At 44.2% G+C, this 19,032-nt stretch overlaps 1 protein-coding gene across 1 annotated transcript in view; it reads left to right on the forward strand.

Moving 5' to 3' along the window:
• Nucleotides 1-300: 300 nt before the first annotated feature.
• Nucleotides 301-19,032, forward strand: part of LDAH (lipid droplet associated hydrolase) — a 115,005-nt gene continuing 96,273 nt past the window's right edge. The window contains exons 1-2 of the mRNA XM_056856759.1: nt 301-352; nt 5,774-5,926. Coding sequence (XP_056712737.1) covers nt 301-352; nt 5,774-5,926 — 205 coding nt within the window. The remainder of the gene's footprint in view (nt 353-5,773; nt 5,927-19,032) is intronic.

A 19,032-nucleotide genomic window follows, 5' to 3' on the forward strand; every position in this document is an offset into this window, starting at 1 on the left:
GCCAGCCAGCCTCTTCCGGCCACGAGGAAGGGAATCGCGCGGGAAGCAACAACAACAACAACAACCGCCCAACCGCCCAACCAACCGCCCGCGCTTCCCAACGCTCAGAGAGAAGCCCCGCCCCCTGCTCCGCCCCCTGCCCCTTAACTGGGCGGGCTTCCTGGGACACGGCCGAGGCTCCAGGCGGCGCCTGGCCCCGCCCCGCGAGCGACCACTTCCCCTCCTGGCGGAAGGGTCGCCGGCTCGGCTTCCCTCTTCGCCTCTCCCACCGCCGCTTCCGCCCGACCTGCTGGAGCTGCCATGCCTGTCTCGACTTCGGAAATGCTGGGCGGCGAACCAGGGGCCGGGGAAGGTACGTGCGGGGAAGGGGACGGTTGCCTTCTCTCTCTCTCTCTCTCTCTCTCTCTCTCTCTCTCTCTCTCTCTCTCTCTCTCTCTCTCTCTCTCTCTCTCTCTCTCTCTCTCTTCCCCCCCCCCCGGTGCTGGTGGCTGCCTCCTGCCCTTTGGGTCTTCTTTTTAAATCCCCCCCCCTGCTCAGACCAGCTGACCGCGACTGCTCTTTCCTTGCGACGGGGAAAAAAGAGCATCCCAGAGTCAGGCTTACGAGGCAGCTTTATACCGAGGCGTCCTTGCAAGGGGAACCTACCCCAGTCACAACAGGGCTAGGCATTGGGAAGAATTCCCTAACAGTTAGAGCGGTTCCTCGGTGGAACAGGCTTCCTGGGGAGGTGGTAAGTGCTCCTTCCCTGGAGGTTAGATGGCCACCTGTCAGCAATGCTGGTTCTGTGACCTTCAGCAGATGATGAGAGGGACGGCATCTTGGCCATCTTCTTGCCGTGGAGTAGGGGTCACTGTGTGTGTGTGTGTGGGGGGGAGGTAGTTGTTAATTTCCTGCATTGTGCAGGGGGTTGGACTAGATGACCCTGGTGGTCTGTTCCAACTCTATGATTCTAGGCTAGATGGCCACCTGTCAGCAAGCTGATTCTATGACCTTAAGCAGATGATGAGAGGGAGGGCATCTTGGCCATCTTCTGGGCATGGAGTAGGGGTTACTGGGTGTGTGGTGGGGGAGGTAGTTGTGAATGTCCTGCATTGTGCAGGGGGTTGGACTAGATGACCCTGGTGGTCCCTTCCAACTCTATGATTCTAGGCTAGATGGCCATCTGTCAGCAAGCTGATTCTATGACCTTAAGCAGATGATGAGAGGGAGGGCATCTTGGCCATCTTCTGGGCATGGAGTAGGGGTCACTGGGTGTGTGTGGGGGGAGGTAGCTGTGAATTTCCTGCATTGGTCAGGGGGTTGGACTAGATGACCCTGGCGGTCCCTTCCAACTCTATGATTCTAAGAGCGTCCAGTCCTGCTTAACTGCAGGGGGGCTCCGCTGGGCGCTCCAGCCCTCTTTGCCTGTGGCTTCAACGGATGTGTAACAACAAGGGGAAGCTTTTCCCTCCTCCTGAGGATGGAGAAGAATGAAGGGCTGTTTGTCACTTTTTGAAAAAACAAAATTTTGGGAACAAAATGGTCAGGGCTGTGGTGCTAGAGAAAAGGTGTAAACCTTTGGGTTGCCACAGAGCATCCCTCCTGAGGGATACCTACCTTGCATGGCGCTGTTCCCACAGGGCAAAGCTTTCCCTAATATTTTGTGAGTCCTTTGGCCTTCTAGAATCTGGTAGGTAGAATCTACTTATGTATCAATCCTACTTATGTATCATGGGTAGGAAATTTACTGTTTTTTGCTTTGTGAGCCTCCCTGAGTCCACCTTTTCTAAACGAATAACAGAAAATGCTTCCTAACTTCACACAGTGCAAAGCAACCTGTGTTTGCCGCTGAAACATGAGGCAGCTCTTAGGATTATTTGTGTCCTAAAAACATCTTTTGACCTTTTATTCCCTTCTCCATGGGAAAAAAATAGTAATCTTGCCCTACTGAAACAAAACCCAAAATGTGGGGTGATCTAAGGGTATGTGAGGAGAAGGGGAGAAATCAGCTTGCAGCAACTAGATCATTAAAATTTAACCCCCCAAAAATGGTAGTGTGTAAAAACTAAACCTTGCGCACCCTTCTGTGTCCAAGGATCATTTTCCGCGATCTTTGAAGGATGTACCTCTATATGGGATGGTACTTTAAAAGACATCAATAGCAACAGTACAATTGAAAACCAAATTAATCAGCCAACAACGAGGCCCTTGGCTTCTCTTCTTGTTAGCATGGTTAAAAACCCATACCATTTAAAAGTAGTGTGTGTATAAATAATATATACAATTCAGTCACAAAATGGTTGTGAGGCCATATGAGGCTCCTGTAGGAAGAACAGTCTGTATGGGAAGGAATTCCAAACCTGTGGCACAGCCGTAAAAAATACTGTCTCTCCTACCCAACCACCTTATTTCAGACCACTGAAAATGATCTTGATTCCTGGGCAGGCCTGTAAATGAAGAATATTCCAGGCTTGAATTTTTTCTCTCATTTTAAAGTAAATCTCAAGCCTTTTTTTTTTTTTTAACTTGTGGGAGATGCAGTAGAAAAGCTTGCAGGTGATTTTTCTCCCCAACTGCTCAGCAGAAAGTAAAGCTGCTTCTACTTTCCAGGGTTCTGGCCAATGGCTGCAAAGATAACTGACGGGCATTAGGTGCTTATGTTTATTTTTTACGCACTAAGATTTTTATATTAATATTTTAACATTATGCTACTTGTATTTAGACTCTGGCTGAGGTGCACTGTTTCTCCCCTTCCCCCACATATCTTTAGAACCCCCTCGTCTCTAACTCAGTTTCTGCTTTTGTTTCAATAGGGTGAGATTATGCTTTCCCATTTCACAGGCTGCTACGCTGCTTACCTTGTTATGAAACTAATAGACTGTTCTCCTTTCTGTCTACCAATGCCTCCTTCTCAAAAGCTCGTGTGAGTGCCAAATATAGAGGAAATTAATTCATTCGAATTTCCTGATGGGAGATTTCTCCTGTCACCCTTGTCCTATATGGAGGTAAATCCAAAGGGTTGCAAAAGTGGCATAACAATGTTCAAAAATAAATAAATAAAATACCCCCCACCCTGCTATTCCCCTGATTCTTCCACTGTGATTTTTTAGACTAGTCTCCATGACAGCTGCCTGTAGCCAATTCTATGGAGGGAAGATCCAAAAAATTCAGGTGGAAACTTTTGTGGGGCTTCAGGTACAGTGATGGAGATCTGCCTCCCCAGACCACATTGCTGGCTTAGCTTGGTTATTATGGGTTTGTTTGTTTTGTAAATCTAATTGTCCTTTATCTTTTCTTGGGATTCTCTTTGTATATTTGTAGAAAATAGATACAAAAGGTTGGATCCCATTTTTAAAAAGGTCTGAGTGAGGAAAGGGGGAATTTTCACTGATTGCCACCTTCCGCGTAGCTCCTGGAGGAGGAGCTAGGGTGGAAACTCATGCTTTTGTGCATGAAAGTCCTAAATAGGATCCAACCCAATGAGAGGCTGGAGAAACCAACATGCCATTTGAAATAGCAAGCTGGGCCTGCTAGTAAAGATAACTACTCCCCAGCAGGTTCAGCAATGCATTTTGTTGACTGTGTTCTTCACAGTTTCTTTCCCAGGAGAAACACCATAGGAAACATTTCAAACAAAACTGTGCTAATGCCTTTTATCAGGACCAACCAAAACAACACAGAGTGTGCAGCCTGTTGAGTACTATAACTCTTTATTAGACTAGGTGTTTTGTTTTGTGAAAGGAGGAAGAGAGAGAGAGAAAATATTTTGAGATGCTGATCATAAGACCTGTAGCTTGCATCCCTATGCAGAATGCCAGGCAGATTTGAAAAGAGAAAATGGTGCTGGGTAAATCTGGTATTGGGTTGCATCTTGGGCCATCTGTGATGAGTAAGGGGAAATGGCAGCCTCCACATGACAATATGTTAAAAGCCCAGAACCTGATCATATGTCTGTCTGACACCCAGTAGCACACAGCATCACATTCCAGAAATAGAGCACTTTTCAAGTAAGAATGGCACCTGAGCATATGCAGCGGATGAAGGTATCCTGTGCCAGTTTTTCTCCTGCTACTTGTAGTTTTGTTTATCATATTGTTTTAATGTCATGTTTGTGTTTGCCATTCCCTGTCAACTGATGTGGAAATCTACACTGTCACCACCTACAGACTAAGTTAGGGCAATATTGTGATTGGCCATTTAGTTCTATTCATTTTCTTATCAGTGCATTGGAAAGGTGTGGATGACACTACAAAGTAAAGACATTCCTGATAAGGAAACTGGTTTGGGGTGTGGGGGTGTGCTTGCATTTTAATAGTTTGCAGTTCAGCATATTTACATCTGATTATAAAGACTGAAATTAAAATCTGTGTCCTATGTATCAGTATCTGGCTCTGATCAATGTGCTTGGGCAGCTCTTTCGACAAGATGGTACGTTTTGGGATGTGGAAATAAAGAACTTGAAGCGTTGCCCATCTGTGCAAATGAAAAATGCTCATTGATTGCTCGCTGGGCACTTTAGATTGGACAATATGTGGTGCTGTAAGCACAACTAATTTAATAACATCCAGTTTGGCAGTGTCAGTTCTCCAGTTTTCTCAGCAAACCTTTGGCAAGTTTTTTGTCAAGTCATAGTCTTACCTTGGTATTTTTAAGTAATGACTGCAGCATAGTTTAATAACCCAAATGCCTTTTTATTAGTGCGACCTGTAAGGAAGTGATGAAACCAATCCCACTGTAATGATATGATAGCCATCTTCAAGTACTTGAAGGGCTGTCATATAGAGGATGGTGCCAAGTTGTTTTCTGTTGCCCCAGAAGATTGGACCAGAACCAACGAGTTGAAATTAAATCAAAAGAGTTTCTGGCTAAACATTCGGAAGAACTTTCTAACAGTTAGAGGGGTTCCTCAATGGAACGGGCTTCCTTGGGAGGTGGTGGGCTCTCCCTCTTTGGAGGTTTTTAAGCAGAGGCTAGATGGTCATCATTCAGCAATGCTGATTCTATGACCTTAGACAGATCATGAGAGGGAGAGCAGGAAGGTTCGCACCAGTGTTTCGCTCTCGTGGTCCTTTCTTGCATGCCCAGGGTAGCCATTTTGGGGTCAGGAAGCAATTTTCCTCCAGGCCAGATTGGCCAGGCATCCTGGAGGGTGGGGTTTTTTTTGGGGGGGGTTGCCATCTTCTGGGCATGGAGTAAGGGGTCACTGGGGGCATGGGGGGGAGGTAGTTGTCAATTTCCTTCATTGTGCAGAGGGTTGGACTAGATGACCCTGGTGGTTCCTTCCAATTCTATGATTCTATGAATGAGATGGGGACATAAAATGGATGGTCCATGCTAGCTTGATCTTGTCAGATCCCGGAAGCTAAGCAGGGTCATCCCTGTTTAGTATTTCGATGGGGGACCACCAAGGTCATTACGCAGAGGCAGGCAATGGCAAACCACCTCTGAATGTCTCTTGCCTTAAAAACCCTACAGGGTCGCCATAGGTCAGCTGTGACTTGATGGCACTTTCAACCACCACCGGCACTGAAACTGAACAAGCACCAGCTGATCATCCTTGTATCAGGAGACAGTGGGATCTCCAGGCAAGCCATTCTGAGCTTTCCAACGATAAGCTGGGTAGACAAACAAAATAATACACTGATAACTAAATTGTCTTCCCCGGCCAAACAGAAGAGAAATTGTCATCCCTGGCCAAACAGAAGAGAAATTTCTTTGGGTGCAAGAAAGCATGTGTTTCAATGATGCATAATTAATTCGTTATGTTTTAAAACTTTCTCACTTTCTTTAGCAGCAGGTATTAAACCAGCGTTGGAAGAACAGAGCCCGGTGCATGAAGAGTTCGCCAGCTTTGGTGGAGCAGCTACTCAGGTTTTAAAATGTGGCCCCTGGAAGAATCTCTGGGGAAATGCAAATGTTCCAAGACTCTTATTTTTAGTCATCCCGGGTAAGTCCATCCCTGCACTAATGGTTGTGTTCTGTCGGTCAGGCATATTCTATGAAATAGGGAACTAGCCTAAGATACATATAATTGAAGGGAAATTGGAAGGGAGAAAATCTAGAGAAAGACAGATATTATATATTTGTTTCATTTATTGCCCACCTTTCTCACCGAGACTCAAAGTGGATTGCAGGATGCAATCATAACACATAAACTAACAATGCAATAAAATGGGATTACAAAATCAGAGTGCACTGAAAACAGTATGCTCTGTACCAGGGGTGTTGAACTCAATTGTTACGAGGGCCAGATATGACATAAATGTGATTTGGTCGGGCCAGGCCATGCCTCGCCAGCCCAGACTGAGAGGGTGGGGGTGGGGGCTGGCTCGCGGGCTGGATAAGAGCTCTCAAGGGGCTGGATCCGGCCCGCGGGCCTTATGTTTGACACCATGCTCTATACAATAAAACTGTATAATATGGCGGCCAACAGTAAAACAAAACTGGCTTACAAAATTACAGAAACAGTAATATACAACACATGAAGAGAAGGATGAGGACAAATGTGGATCTAAAATGGCTTGTGCACACACAAAAACCAGAATTAAAATTAGAATTATTTTTATTAAAATGGTGTGCTGTTTTGTTCCATGGCTATCTCGGCTCCTGCTGGGATCTTCAGTGAAGAATCAGTGAAAATCACTCTCCCATGTCTACTGGGATTTGATCACACCCTGCATTCACAATCTCCCTCCATCATGGTTTTGCAATTGATGCACTGTAATACTTGTGGTTTGTAATTATTTACTACATCCTGGTTTTTTTTGTGTGCAACTTCAGCTGGTATGTTCAGTTGACCACCTGTAGATTGTGAGGGCAAAGGTCATTATCTCTTGGTCTGTGTGGCTGCTTGCAGAAGCATGTAACCGATTCATCTCCTTTATTTTCCCATGCAAGGAGCTGTAATTAAGATATGATGGAATAGCACTGAGACATCTGGCTATATTTATGTAGATAGGTATGAGCATATGAAATTGCTGCTGGTAGAAAATGTTTTAAGTACAAGGCATCAGGTGCTTTCACTTTATTCTTGGTGCAGCCCTGATTCCCTGGAACTGCACCGGATGCAGTGTGGAGATCTGCCGTGGGAGGGATGAACTGGTGAAAATCTCCTCCTCCCCCTTCCACTGGTGGGCATGCTCATCTGCCAGTGGAAAAGCTTTGAATCCAACACATAACTGATGATTAAAATATTCCTTAATGTGATCCACAACTTGGTGCCAAATGTGAGCCATAACATAGGCATTAAGAGGCATTCCTAAGAAGTTACTCCAGTTTAAGCCGATTCGTTTCAGTGGGCTTAGACTGGAGTGACTCTCCTTAGGAATGCACTGTGAGTGATGCAGAGAACAATCCTAAAATGGAGAGGACAGTCCTAAGTAGTCTACACAGAATCCTACTCTGGTCTGTTCAATGGAATTTAGCCTGGAAAAGTGTTCTTAGGATGTTCGACGGCCTCAATGAAAAACCTTGTATGGTGGCATTCCAGTAAAAAAAACAAAAACAAAACCCTAGATCATTGGTTCTTGTAGGTTATCTGGGCTGTGAGACCGTGGTCTTGGTATTTTCTTTCTGACGTTTCGCCAGCAGCTGTGGCAGGCATCTTCAGAGGAGTAACACTGAAGGACAGTGTCTCTCAGTGTCAAGTGTGTAGGAAGAGTAATATATAGTAGGAAGGGGGTTGGGTTTGAGCTGAGTCATTGTCCTGCAAAGTATTAAAGGTAATGTGCAAATCATTGTCCTGTAAGAACATGGACTGACCCAAAGAGGACACAGGGTCTTATTCCAAGACACTGAAATACTGGACAATTCTACCAACTATTTTGTCAGATTGCACAGAGAAGCCATTGAAATTCATAAACATCAGCACAACTTTAACAGAAAAGAGAGTTTAAGAATTAATAAGGCTTGGCTTCCTGTCCTGAAAACCTCCAGACTAACAAAGACTACAGTCCACAATAGCCATGCGGATTAGCTTTGGATTCCACATGTTAACAGATCACTTCAGGATACAATGGTTCCACATTAACATACCACACCCTCATTAGCACATTATCTTGATTCTTACAGGACAATGATTTGCACATTACCTTTAATACTTTGCAGGACAATGACTCAGCTCAAACCCAACCCCTTTCTGATTATATATTACTCTTCCTACACACTTGACACTGAGAGACACTGTCCTTCAGTGTTACTCCTCTGAAGATGCCTGCCACAGCTGCTGGCGAAACGTCAGAAAGAAAATACCAAGACCACGGTCACACAGCCCGGATAACCTACAAGAACCAATGAACTCTGACCGTGAAAGCCTTCGACAATATTTTTAAACCTAGATCATTTATAAAAACCATACAACTTAAAATAACAAACAATAGTATCAAATGTCAACTAAGACAGTGCAGCATTCAATCAATTGAATTTTGGCATCGGAGTAGATTTCAGTTTAAATTACAAACTCTTTTCTAAATGCATTTTGAAATAGCAGCATCTTATCCTCTCAGGTTTCTTCCTTCTGTGGTGAGAGTGAATTGACACCATTAACTTTTACTGGAAGGGACTACTTAAAGAGGGGTACTTACATGATGCAGAAATGCAGAGTTGGCATGCTAACTGGTCCAAATATGCTTATTCCTTGTGTGGGTGTTGTCTGATTTGCAGAGGTGGCTGTATTTTTGGAGTCTATAGGTTTGACAAATATGATTCCTGTTAATTGTAAAGCAATTAAAAAAAAGCACAACCAGGAAAAGCAGTATTTCATGGGTAAAGTTGAATCTAATCATAATTCATATTGGAAGAGGAGGCACTCCCACTCTGGTGGGATATCCTCAGATTTTTCATGTTATTCATTTTGAGTGTGAAAAACTTTGAATTACGAAGCATTTTGCTAATTCTAAAAGAAAACATTTCATGGCAGTTTTGTTCCAATCCTACCCTAATTTATCCTTAGGAAATTATTTTCTCCCCCTGCCCCGGATGGTGTAGTGGTTAAGAGCAGTGGTTTGGAGCGGTGGAGTCTGATCTGGAGAACCAGGTTTGATTCCCCACTCCTCCACATGAGCGGCGGACGCTAATCTGGTGAACTGGGTTGGTTTCCTCACTCTCACACAAAAAGCCAGCTGGGTGACCTTGGGATAGTCACAGCTTTCTCAGCCCCACCTACCTCTGTTGTCTGTTGTGGGGAGGGAGGGGAAGGTGATTGTAAGCCGGATTGAGACTTCCTTTAAGTGGTAGAGAAAGTCGGCATATAAAAACCATCTCTTCTTCTTCTGAGAAGGACCAAGCTTGATGTTTAGAAAACAATCATCACAGTTGGCAGCTGGATATTCTGTCGGGAGATGCCAAGTGGGATGAGTTGTGGAGGGGATGCTGTAATGGCTTGCAGTTAGGGTTGCCAACTTCCAGGTGGATGCTGGAGATCTCTCAGAATTACGACTGATCTCCAGACTATATAAATTGCTTATTTATATAAAACATTTATTCCACTTTTCCTGGAGAAAATGGCTGCTTTGGAAGGTGGACTGTGAGGCATTATACCCCATGAAGGTCCCTCTCCTCCCTAAACCCCACTCTTCAAGGCTCCGCTCTCAAATCTCTAGGTATTTCTGAACCTTGAGTTGGCAACCCTATTTGTGCTAGCAAGAGAGAGTTGAAGGAGTTAGATGATAAAAATTTTAAAAATTTATAATCTATGCTTTGTCATCGAACACAGATTTTGTTGTTGCCTTTGGGAGCAGAAAAACTCACTTGCCCATAGTATTTCATGAACAAAATGAGGAGAAATAAGAAGCAGATGGCTTCTACTCTTTCTCAAGAGGGCTAATAAAACTCTTATCCCTCCTGTTGTCTCGTCAGAGCTATTATATTGTTGCTCCAAATTCTGCCGGTTTCCCCCTCAAACACCCTCCCAGGGTTAAAACTTCAGCGCTTGCCCTGTGGAGTTGCAGGAGTGGAGCGGGGGTTGGGTGGGGAGAGAGACGGACAAAAAACCACAGCTTCCTTTTGCTGGAAAAATTGCCGCAAAAGCTGCCTTAATGTTGGAATCGGATGTGTTTATTGTTCATGGTCCTTCCCGTATGGGCTTTGCAGGCTGCATTTATTACAATCAAACAGAATGTAGGGTTGAAAACAAGACAATTGTGCTCTCTGACTTTGGCTTGGAAACAGATGTGCCAGAAGATGGTGCTGTTTTGAAAGATAAAGTATATGCATACACACACACACACATATATGATTTTGATGAGCTGCTGGTTACAATATTGTTTTCATTAATCCCTCCCCCTTCCCAACGATAGAGGTATGTAAGCACCCTTTTGAATATGCATGGAGAAACCCACGCAAACAAGAGCTCTTGTTGCTTGCATTTGTACATCTTTATTTAAATGAGCTCTTGTTACTAAGGTACCAGTCTGGAGCCGAAATATTGGGTGTACACTGTGTAAACAGGAGGCCATTTAGGGAGGGTGGCAGTTGCTTTCCCTCTTCCCATGTTAAAAACATGAGATAAGCCATGCTGGATCAGATCAAGGTCCATCACGTCCAGCAGTCTGTTCATGCAGTGGCCCAACCAGGTGCCTTGTTTATGCCTTGGGAACACCTGTGTCACAGGTTATCATGGACATGTGAAAAGTAGTTAGAATCATAGAGTTGGAAGGGACCACCAGGGTCATCTAGTCTAACCCCCTGCACAATGCAGGAAACTCACAACTACCTCCCCCCCACACCCCCAGTGACCAGAAGGTGGCCAAGATGCCTTCCCTCTCATCCTCTGCCTAAGGTCACAGAATCAACATTGCTGACAGATGGCCATCTAACCTCCTCTTAAAAACCTCCAGGGAAGGAGAGCTCACCAATAGTTGAAGACTATGCTCTTGAAAAATGGGAGATTTTTTCTTCAGCTTAATATTGACTATTTCTAAAAATAGGCCTATTCAGAACTGCGTGCCCCTGTCCCCAAAATATTCTCTGTTCCCCTTTCAGAAATCTGGAATGGCTCTTCTGCGTGTAGATTATTGCGTGGCCTATAACCAGAGCATTTGGAATAGTGAAAAGTAGCAATTTTTATTAGAATCTGAAGGCTTGGAGATTTACGCCAGATTCATTGGGTGTTTCCACAGGCAGAGTTACTTGGGCTTAGTGGTTCACCATGTAGATTGACAAAAAAAGGACATATCCAAAATTCTCAGTTGATTCAAACTCATCAAGGGATTGTACTGAGTGACGAATTGCATTCATTGGCAGCAAAGAATGACAAATGTAACTCTCTGGTTTAATATAACACATCTCCCTTTTGACAGGGTTTCGTTAGCGCAGTGGCTCCTAACGCTGGGTATTTCTATTGTTTGTTCTTTGTTTGGGTTTAATAACACCTCTTATCCTAAGTACCTAGTCAATTTGACACAAAAAGGCAGTCCGTAGTACATTAAGGACCTGCTCTAGCTGCGCTTGTGTGCAGCATCCGGATGCGGAAGATCTCCATAGCTTTCGAAAAGCCACACCCCTTCTGTTCCTCCTTTTTGTGTGAGCAGCACAGGTATGCCCATAAGTGCACGAGAAACTCTACATGCCTGACATATCTCTGTCCAGCCTTCTTTTCTGTACACCAAGCTAGTAGTTCAAGCTGAGACCATATAAGAAATAGAATAGATAGATACGTTATGTGGAACAGAGATCTGATTCAGCAATGAGTGATATAAGGGGGAGAGCTGTGTTTTTAAACTGTTTTTAATACAAGAGCCTGGAAAGTCAGTGCAACGCAGGTGCATACATTTGTGTAGAACTAAGGTGTCTTCCTGGATAATTGCATGTCAATGTCTGGTAGTCTCTTGGCTTGGACTCTTTGGCACTGATGATCTGATCACTTGGAAATGCCTCCAGTCTTTTATATTCCACTTTCTGCTTATCACGTAGGAAGTGTCTGCATATTTCAGAGCTGTGTCACAGATATAAAATGTGCTAAAACGGATCTTCCCCAAAAAGGCTGACTTTGCTTTTTCCTCAAAGCTGCATTTTTGCCAATAGTGTTGTGCCATGTGGGTTGGAAGTGTCAGGATAAGCAAAACACAGCTTTAAGCAAAGAAGAAGAGTTGGTTTTTATATGCCGACTTTCTCTACCACTTAAGGCCAACCAGCTGAGGGTCGGCGGGCAATGCTTGCCCGTATGCCTGCCTTAAGCTGTACATCACTTCCGGTTTATTGGGAGTTTGAGTGGAAAAGGCCTCTTGTGATGCAGCATTTCCGGTTGTAAACGCTTCACTGGAAGTGACGTAATCACTTCAGCGCAGCCATGCGCATGTGATCCCACCTCACCTCCACCCTAAAAACCTCCCGCCGAAGGACAGGAGGGACCTGGTAAGCCTAGGGTAGTGGGCAGGCAGATCTGTGGCATGCTATCAGTCCTCAAAACTATGGCTTGGAAGATATAACAGGACAGCACACCTGTTGCTGGGATCACTAGATGACTTACTTGTTCTGAGCAGCCAAGGCTAGGGGATTTTTCACACGTGTGGTTTTCATTGGTTCTGGCCCCTAACTGCTTTGGGTGTGTGGTTTTTTCCTTTGCAATATGTGTTTTGCTCCCTATGGGGGTCGCTTTGATTTTTTCAGCACTTTTTCTCCAGCTTTTCACCCCGATTCCCCCCCCAACCCGATACTGAGTTGGCTTCACGCCACATATTTAATGCTCCATTTACCCCCCCCCCCCCGTTGCCCATTGACACCTGTCTACACCCACATCCAACCTCCCTCCCCCAATCCACTCTTCCTCCCCTCTTACCTTCCACCTCCAACATGCACCTCCCCTCCTTTTTAATTTTTAGATTGATAGAACTAGAGATAGAGCACTAACGGAACGATTGGCATCACTGATCTCTTAAAAAAGTAATAGGACTAGTGATAGGCTGCTAATTGGCCCTGCGGGGTCTTAAGGAGTTCTTCAGGGCCTGTAAAACGGAACTATCCCACCAGGCCTATAACTGAGGACAGCCGCGAGTGGATCCGTCATTAGTGGCTTCCCCATCCTTCCCCCTCACACTTTAAATTTTTTTTTTATTATAAACGTTTATTCTTGCAATAAAAGAAAAAGGGGAAAAACCCAAATACTGGTGATACCAATTTAAAAAAAAAACAAAAACAGCGCTAATATAGCTAAAATACCCATAGCACTTAATCAAAGAATACTCTGTCTATTTAACTAAAATCCGCATTATTATTACATCACCCCCTCTCTACAATTTACACATTAGAATGCTTTCTCCATCCTTAAAATTGTTGAATTCCAGAGAGCATCAAGTTCTTCGGTATTTTTATCGTTATTATAGTACGTCCGCTTAATTAAAGCATAGGTTTCTTTAACCTTCCCCCTCACTCTTGACATCTGTGGGGGGTTGTCTTGGTGAAATCCTGTTACATGGTGGCATCTGGGTAAATTGTAAGGCTACCTGTTACGATTTTTTATTGATGTTACTAATATTTCATTGGTGTTTGATGGTTTTATGTATTTTAAAGGTTGTTACCTGCCCTGAGCCTGGCTTGCTAGGAATGAGGGCAGGCTATAAATTTGAAAAAACACACACCCCTAAATCAATTAAATAAATAAATAAAATAATGGCAAGCAGATCGGCATCACGCCTATTTCCCCCCACGGTTTAAAGTTTGTTCAAAACCACTCTCCATTGTGGTTGCCCCCATTCTTTCCTCTGTCACCTCCTCCCTTCCCTCTGCCTTGTGCTACCTCTTTTTTAAAAACATATATATATTAATAGAACTAGCAATAGACTGGTAATGGGAACCCAGCTGGCACACCCTGATTTCTCAAAAGTTTTTAAAAGTTTTTGTGCAAAACCATGCTTTGTTACCACCACTCCTGGGCCCCTGTCCTGTGAACTCCACCACATTAAAAAAAAAATTAAGTCTAAAATCCAACCAGCCTTGAGGGACTAGATTGCCCCCAGGACAGGTTGTAGGATTGCCAACCTCCAGGTACTAGCTGGAGATCTCCTGCTATTACAACTGATCTCCAGCCGATAGAGAGCAGTTCACCTGGAGAAAATGGCTCCTTTGGCAATTGGACTCTATGGCGCTGAAGTCCCTCCCCTCTCCAAACCCCGCCTTCCCCAGGCTTTGCCCCCAAAACCTCCCGCCAGTAGGGAAGAGGGATCTGGCAACCCTAACAGGCTGCGTGCAATCCTGGGCACTGTTTCCTTGCTGGCCCAGGGTGGGGATGGTAGGGGGCTTAGACGATAATGGGTCTTCTACTGATAGGGAAACAGAAGAAAAGACACTGCTTGGTTTTTACAGCTGTGTGTGTGTATGTGTGTGTGTAGACCAGGGTTCATGGTGGCTTCTGCAACATTAGCCATGTGTTTCAAAAGCATCAGTTGCCCTTCCTGCTACAGGGGAAGATGAGCCTTGGGCAGCAGAAGATACCACAGAGCCAGTTGGCATCTCTTCACTCTCCTGGCCTTCTTCCCCATGCGCCTGCTTTGCCTCCTCTAGTTTTGCCTCCTTGGGCTGTTCCTCCTCCTCTGGGTCTTCTGCTGGCACTTGCCGGGAAGTCGCTGTTGGGGGCATAGATGAAAATGTCCTCGATAATGTGGTGTACACAAGGAAGATATGAGTCTAAATCTTAGAACAGAGTTTGGAATGTCAAGCCTAGCCACTAAGGGAAAGAAAGGGGAAGGTTTTTGGAACCGTAGGCCTTATAGTGTTGTCAGCCTTTTTAGCCACTTCACAGGCAGGCATTTATAGTGGGCATGGCCAAGTGCAATATAGCCCACCAAGTGGTTTGTGTTGGTCTTAGGGTTGCCAACCTCCAGGTACTAGCTGGAGATCTGCTATTACAGCTGATCTCCAGCCGATAGAGATCAATTCACCTGGAGAAAACAGCCGCTTTGGCAATTGGCCTCTGTGGCATTGAAGTCCCCTACCTCCTCAGGCTCCACCCCAAAAACCTCCAACCAGTAGCGCCGAGGGACCTGGCAACCCTAGTTTGGATAGGTGAGGGAACGCACTAGAAGGCCACGGTGCCCACCTTGGAAAGCATAGATTTCTTCCTGCAACCTCAACTCTGGCGTCTGGAGCTGAATGTTAAGTCTGGGAGCTCTGCAACATCTCACAATCTGGGCCTAAGACACTTTTTTCTGTAGGAAAAGTCAGGATTCCCCCTTTCATCCTAACTGCCTGCTGCTTTTCTTTTTTGGCAGTTGCTTTGATACAGGGAAACTTGCCCCTGTTTAAAATACTATATTATTTATTGGATGATGTTTCGATTCAGGTGGTTGGTCCAAAGCGCATTGTATATTTTCCATCTGGGTGCTGCTGGCCCCAATTGTTGACTGTTCGAGAGAGGTTGTAAGTTGTTCAACATTAGTGAAGGAACACAGTGCAGGTTTATATAGCACATCCAAAGAAGAATAGTTGTGAGAAATGAGGTAACTTAGGCTGCCAGTCTATGTTTGGGGAAAGCTGGTGCAACAAATAGACATGTGGTCTTTGCTTATAGTATTATATTCAGTTTTATTTCTATGTGTAAGAAAAATATCATGGGTAAGTGGTCCTCCAGTTCCCGATTAGGCTTGTCACGGAAGCCACATGTTTACCTTGAAGGCCTGATCATCAGTTCTTTGTGAAGTCAATCAGCCTTCCCAATCTTCTCCGTGTGTTGAGAATGCTGCTGTGTTCTGTTCATGCGCTGTTTAAACCCTTCTGACATCTGTGTGGGCCGGCTTCCACATATGAACACAGGGGAGTTGGACGTTGCTTCTCCTCTGGTGGTTGACTTGTAGCCAAAGGCAGATTCGTTTTCCTCGAGCAAGGAAACTTCAGTTTTTATTCAAATCGAAATCTTCAGCATCTTGAAAGAAGGCAGTTGAAATCTTTACCACTAAAACAATTGTTACAGTGGTTTTCTGTGTGGTCTGCAGCTTTCTCCCAAGATTTAAACATGACTATTTTGAAACTATTCTGCATTTTTATTTTGTGGTGCTGTTGTAATACTACTCCAAACTTAAGTTACTTTTTACAAAAACACTGCAAGGATTTCCATATATACTTTGTGGTTTGTGGGCATGTTTGTTTCTCTTTAAAAAAAAATTTTTTTTTTTGCTCAATCCCTTGTATCTCTGCGGCTTCTTCAAATTTTCAGAGTCCCTCTCTGCATGTTCAACCGTATCTAGGTTTCACTTTTGGGTTTCTTCTTGGAAATACAAATTCATGCCTGAGGAAACATAAATGCACAGGGAGGGGGCATGGCTCCATGGAAGAGCCTCTGCTTTGCATACAGCAGGTTCCAGGTTCAATCCTCAGCATCTCCAGTTAAAAGGATCAGACAGTAGGTGAAGCGAAAGACCTCTACCTGAGACCCTGGATAGCTGCTCTTAGTCAAGAGTAGACAATACTGACATCAACAGGCTGATGGTCTGATTCAGTATAAGAACGCTTCATGGGTGTTCATATGTGTGAATTGGCAACTCGGTGTACCACCTGCTCCAGTAGTTGCCCTGTTCTTCATGTGCCTGCCCTTTACCTCCATTTTATAAAATCTGTTTTCATCTCTCCCCTCTCTTTTAACAAGTCTAGACATTAGGAAGAATTTTCTAACAGAGCGGTTCCTCAGTGGAACAGGCTTCCTTGGGAGGTGGTAAGCTCTCCTTCTTTGGAGGTTTCTAAGAGGTTAGATGGCCATCTGTCAGCAATGACATCTGTCATAAATATGACCTTAAGAAGATCATGAGAGGGAGGGCATTTTGGCCATCTTCTTGGCATGGAGTAGGGGTCACTGGGGTTGTAGGGGGGAGGTAGTTATGAATTTCCTGCATTGTGCAGGGGGTTGGACTAGATGACCCTGGTGGTCCTTCCAACTCTATGATTCTATGATTCTAAGTCATCGTTAGGCTGCTGCTCTGCCCTACCATGATAGTGTCAAAAAAGAAGGACTCTCAAGATAGAGGACATGAAATGGAAACTGGATACCGTTGATTGAATAGTCTTATCTCTCTGGTGGCTTCATTAACCCTGGGAAGAAATTGGCATAGGAAAGTTCATTGCAGCTGTAGAATTTGGAAAAAAGCATTAACTTTTTTTATGACAGTTCTAGTGGCTAAGCATTTGGGATGTAAACCCGCAAGTCGCAGATTCAAACATTGCCTCTGTTGAAGACTGGCCTTAAGTTACCTGCTCTTGTCCTGGTTTCATCCCACTGTCTTCCTCATGGTGATACTGACTGAACTTTCATTATAGGTCTATTGCAAAGATCATTGGGACTGTGTACATGATGTGTTTGGAACTTTGTAAAGCATTATATAAATTCAAAGTGCTGGTTACATGTATTAGTCTTTCCAAAAAGACCCATTATTTTTAACAGGTATATTTGTAATTCTGTTCTCCATGCATGTGCATATATATAATTTTACAATAACTGTTTTTTATCAAAACATATTTTAGTTCTGGTTTTGAATTTGTTTTATGAAGTGTTTTGAGACTACTCCGTTTTTGGTTGTGCGCTGCCTTGGTGGCTCTGATTGAGCCAAAACGGGGGATATAAATAATATAAATAAATAAATAATACACAAATAACGTATATAAATAATACATAAATGATGTAATCCTCTTCATACCAAGTAGGCAACTTGGCACTACTGCAAGACTAAGTGAAAAAGATGTACATCCATGTAAATGTACAGTTATTTTCTAAAGACATGAACAGCATATCCTAGTATAACAAATTGCCTAGAATCAGGGGAAAGACTTCTGTGTGCTTTCAGACTATTTCCCCCAAGTAGCTATCAACTGGAACTCCATGGATGTGCAGAGGGCTATGTTGAAGGCTGAATCAAGGCCTCCAGAACCAGGCACTGGAACAATATGTTGTTACTCTGATCACTGTCCTGGGTTAGCGTCCTTGGCTACTTGTACCCATTGGTCAAGTGACGAGGAGATTTTTTCCACCTCGCATCCATTCAGCGGTACAGTTAGATACCTTTAGACTTTGGTCTGAACGATCTTATGTCCCATCGTTCATAATTATATCTGCCTAAATTGGGAGATGCTGATGGAAGAGGGCAAGATGGCCTTCCCCGCTGCCAAATTTCTCCCTTGCTGAGATAGCAATTCAGAGCCAAAGAAGAATTCCCCACCTCCCTTTCCCAGTTCTGCCTCGCTCTAATTTGTCATTCCTGTTGATGGGGGGGGGAGGGGGGAGACGGGGAACATACTGATGGCCAAGGGGAGGAAAAACTCCCCTTTCCCCCCTCTGTTTCTACTTCCAGGACATTCTGGATACTGTCATTTCCAGAATGCCTGACATTGTTGCTGTCAGGTGTTATATGAACTATTCTTCTGAGAAGGCGCTGGGGGAAAGGTAGTGAAGAATAAAGAAAGAAGGGGATAAGCTGGGGGGTGGGGGAAGGCTTGTTCATCTCTAACTACAACCTGCCTTTGGGGGTCTCTGCAGACTCTGGACCACCTCCAAGCAGTCTGATCCTGACAGTGATAACACATCTGCTTCTGAAGGATACTAGAAATGTAGCAGGCCATTTACTGAGATAATTTTCTGACATTGTTTTTGTGAGATGGTGAAATCTTCTCTCTGTCCTTATTATCTCCTTCATTCAAATGTGTGTTCATGGCAGCGGCTCTTATTTCTACCCCTTTAAGGCATTTTTTTGACATTGGCAGCATTTACAACTGACCTGTGTATGAGATTATCTCTTTCCTGAGCAGATGCTTATGAGAAGGATACTCTCCCTGTTCCCCTGGGCTTTTCCCAGGTCTGTTTTTTATGATCTTATCTCTGCTTTCCTGTCTAAAGTAAATCACAGGTACTGACTCTGCTTATCAAGGATGAGGTCTCCTTTTGTCTCCGAAAAGCATTAGTGACAGGGCTGTAAGCTAGCATTGAGCACAAAGCTTGATGAAGGTTATATAAACACTTCTTACTTTCACCGTTCAGCTGATGATTGAAGCATATGCTCTAATGTATGAAAGCTTTGACCAGGATCTGTGGTGCTTTTAAAGGGGTCAAGGATGTAGAAAAGACAAGCACATCTTTAAAAT

This window comes from Euleptes europaea, chromosome 10, assembly GCF_029931775.1.
Source record: "Euleptes europaea isolate rEulEur1 chromosome 10, rEulEur1.hap1, whole genome shotgun sequence".
In the NCBI taxonomy this organism is placed as follows: domain Eukaryota; kingdom Metazoa; phylum Chordata; class Lepidosauria; order Squamata; family Sphaerodactylidae; genus Euleptes; species Euleptes europaea.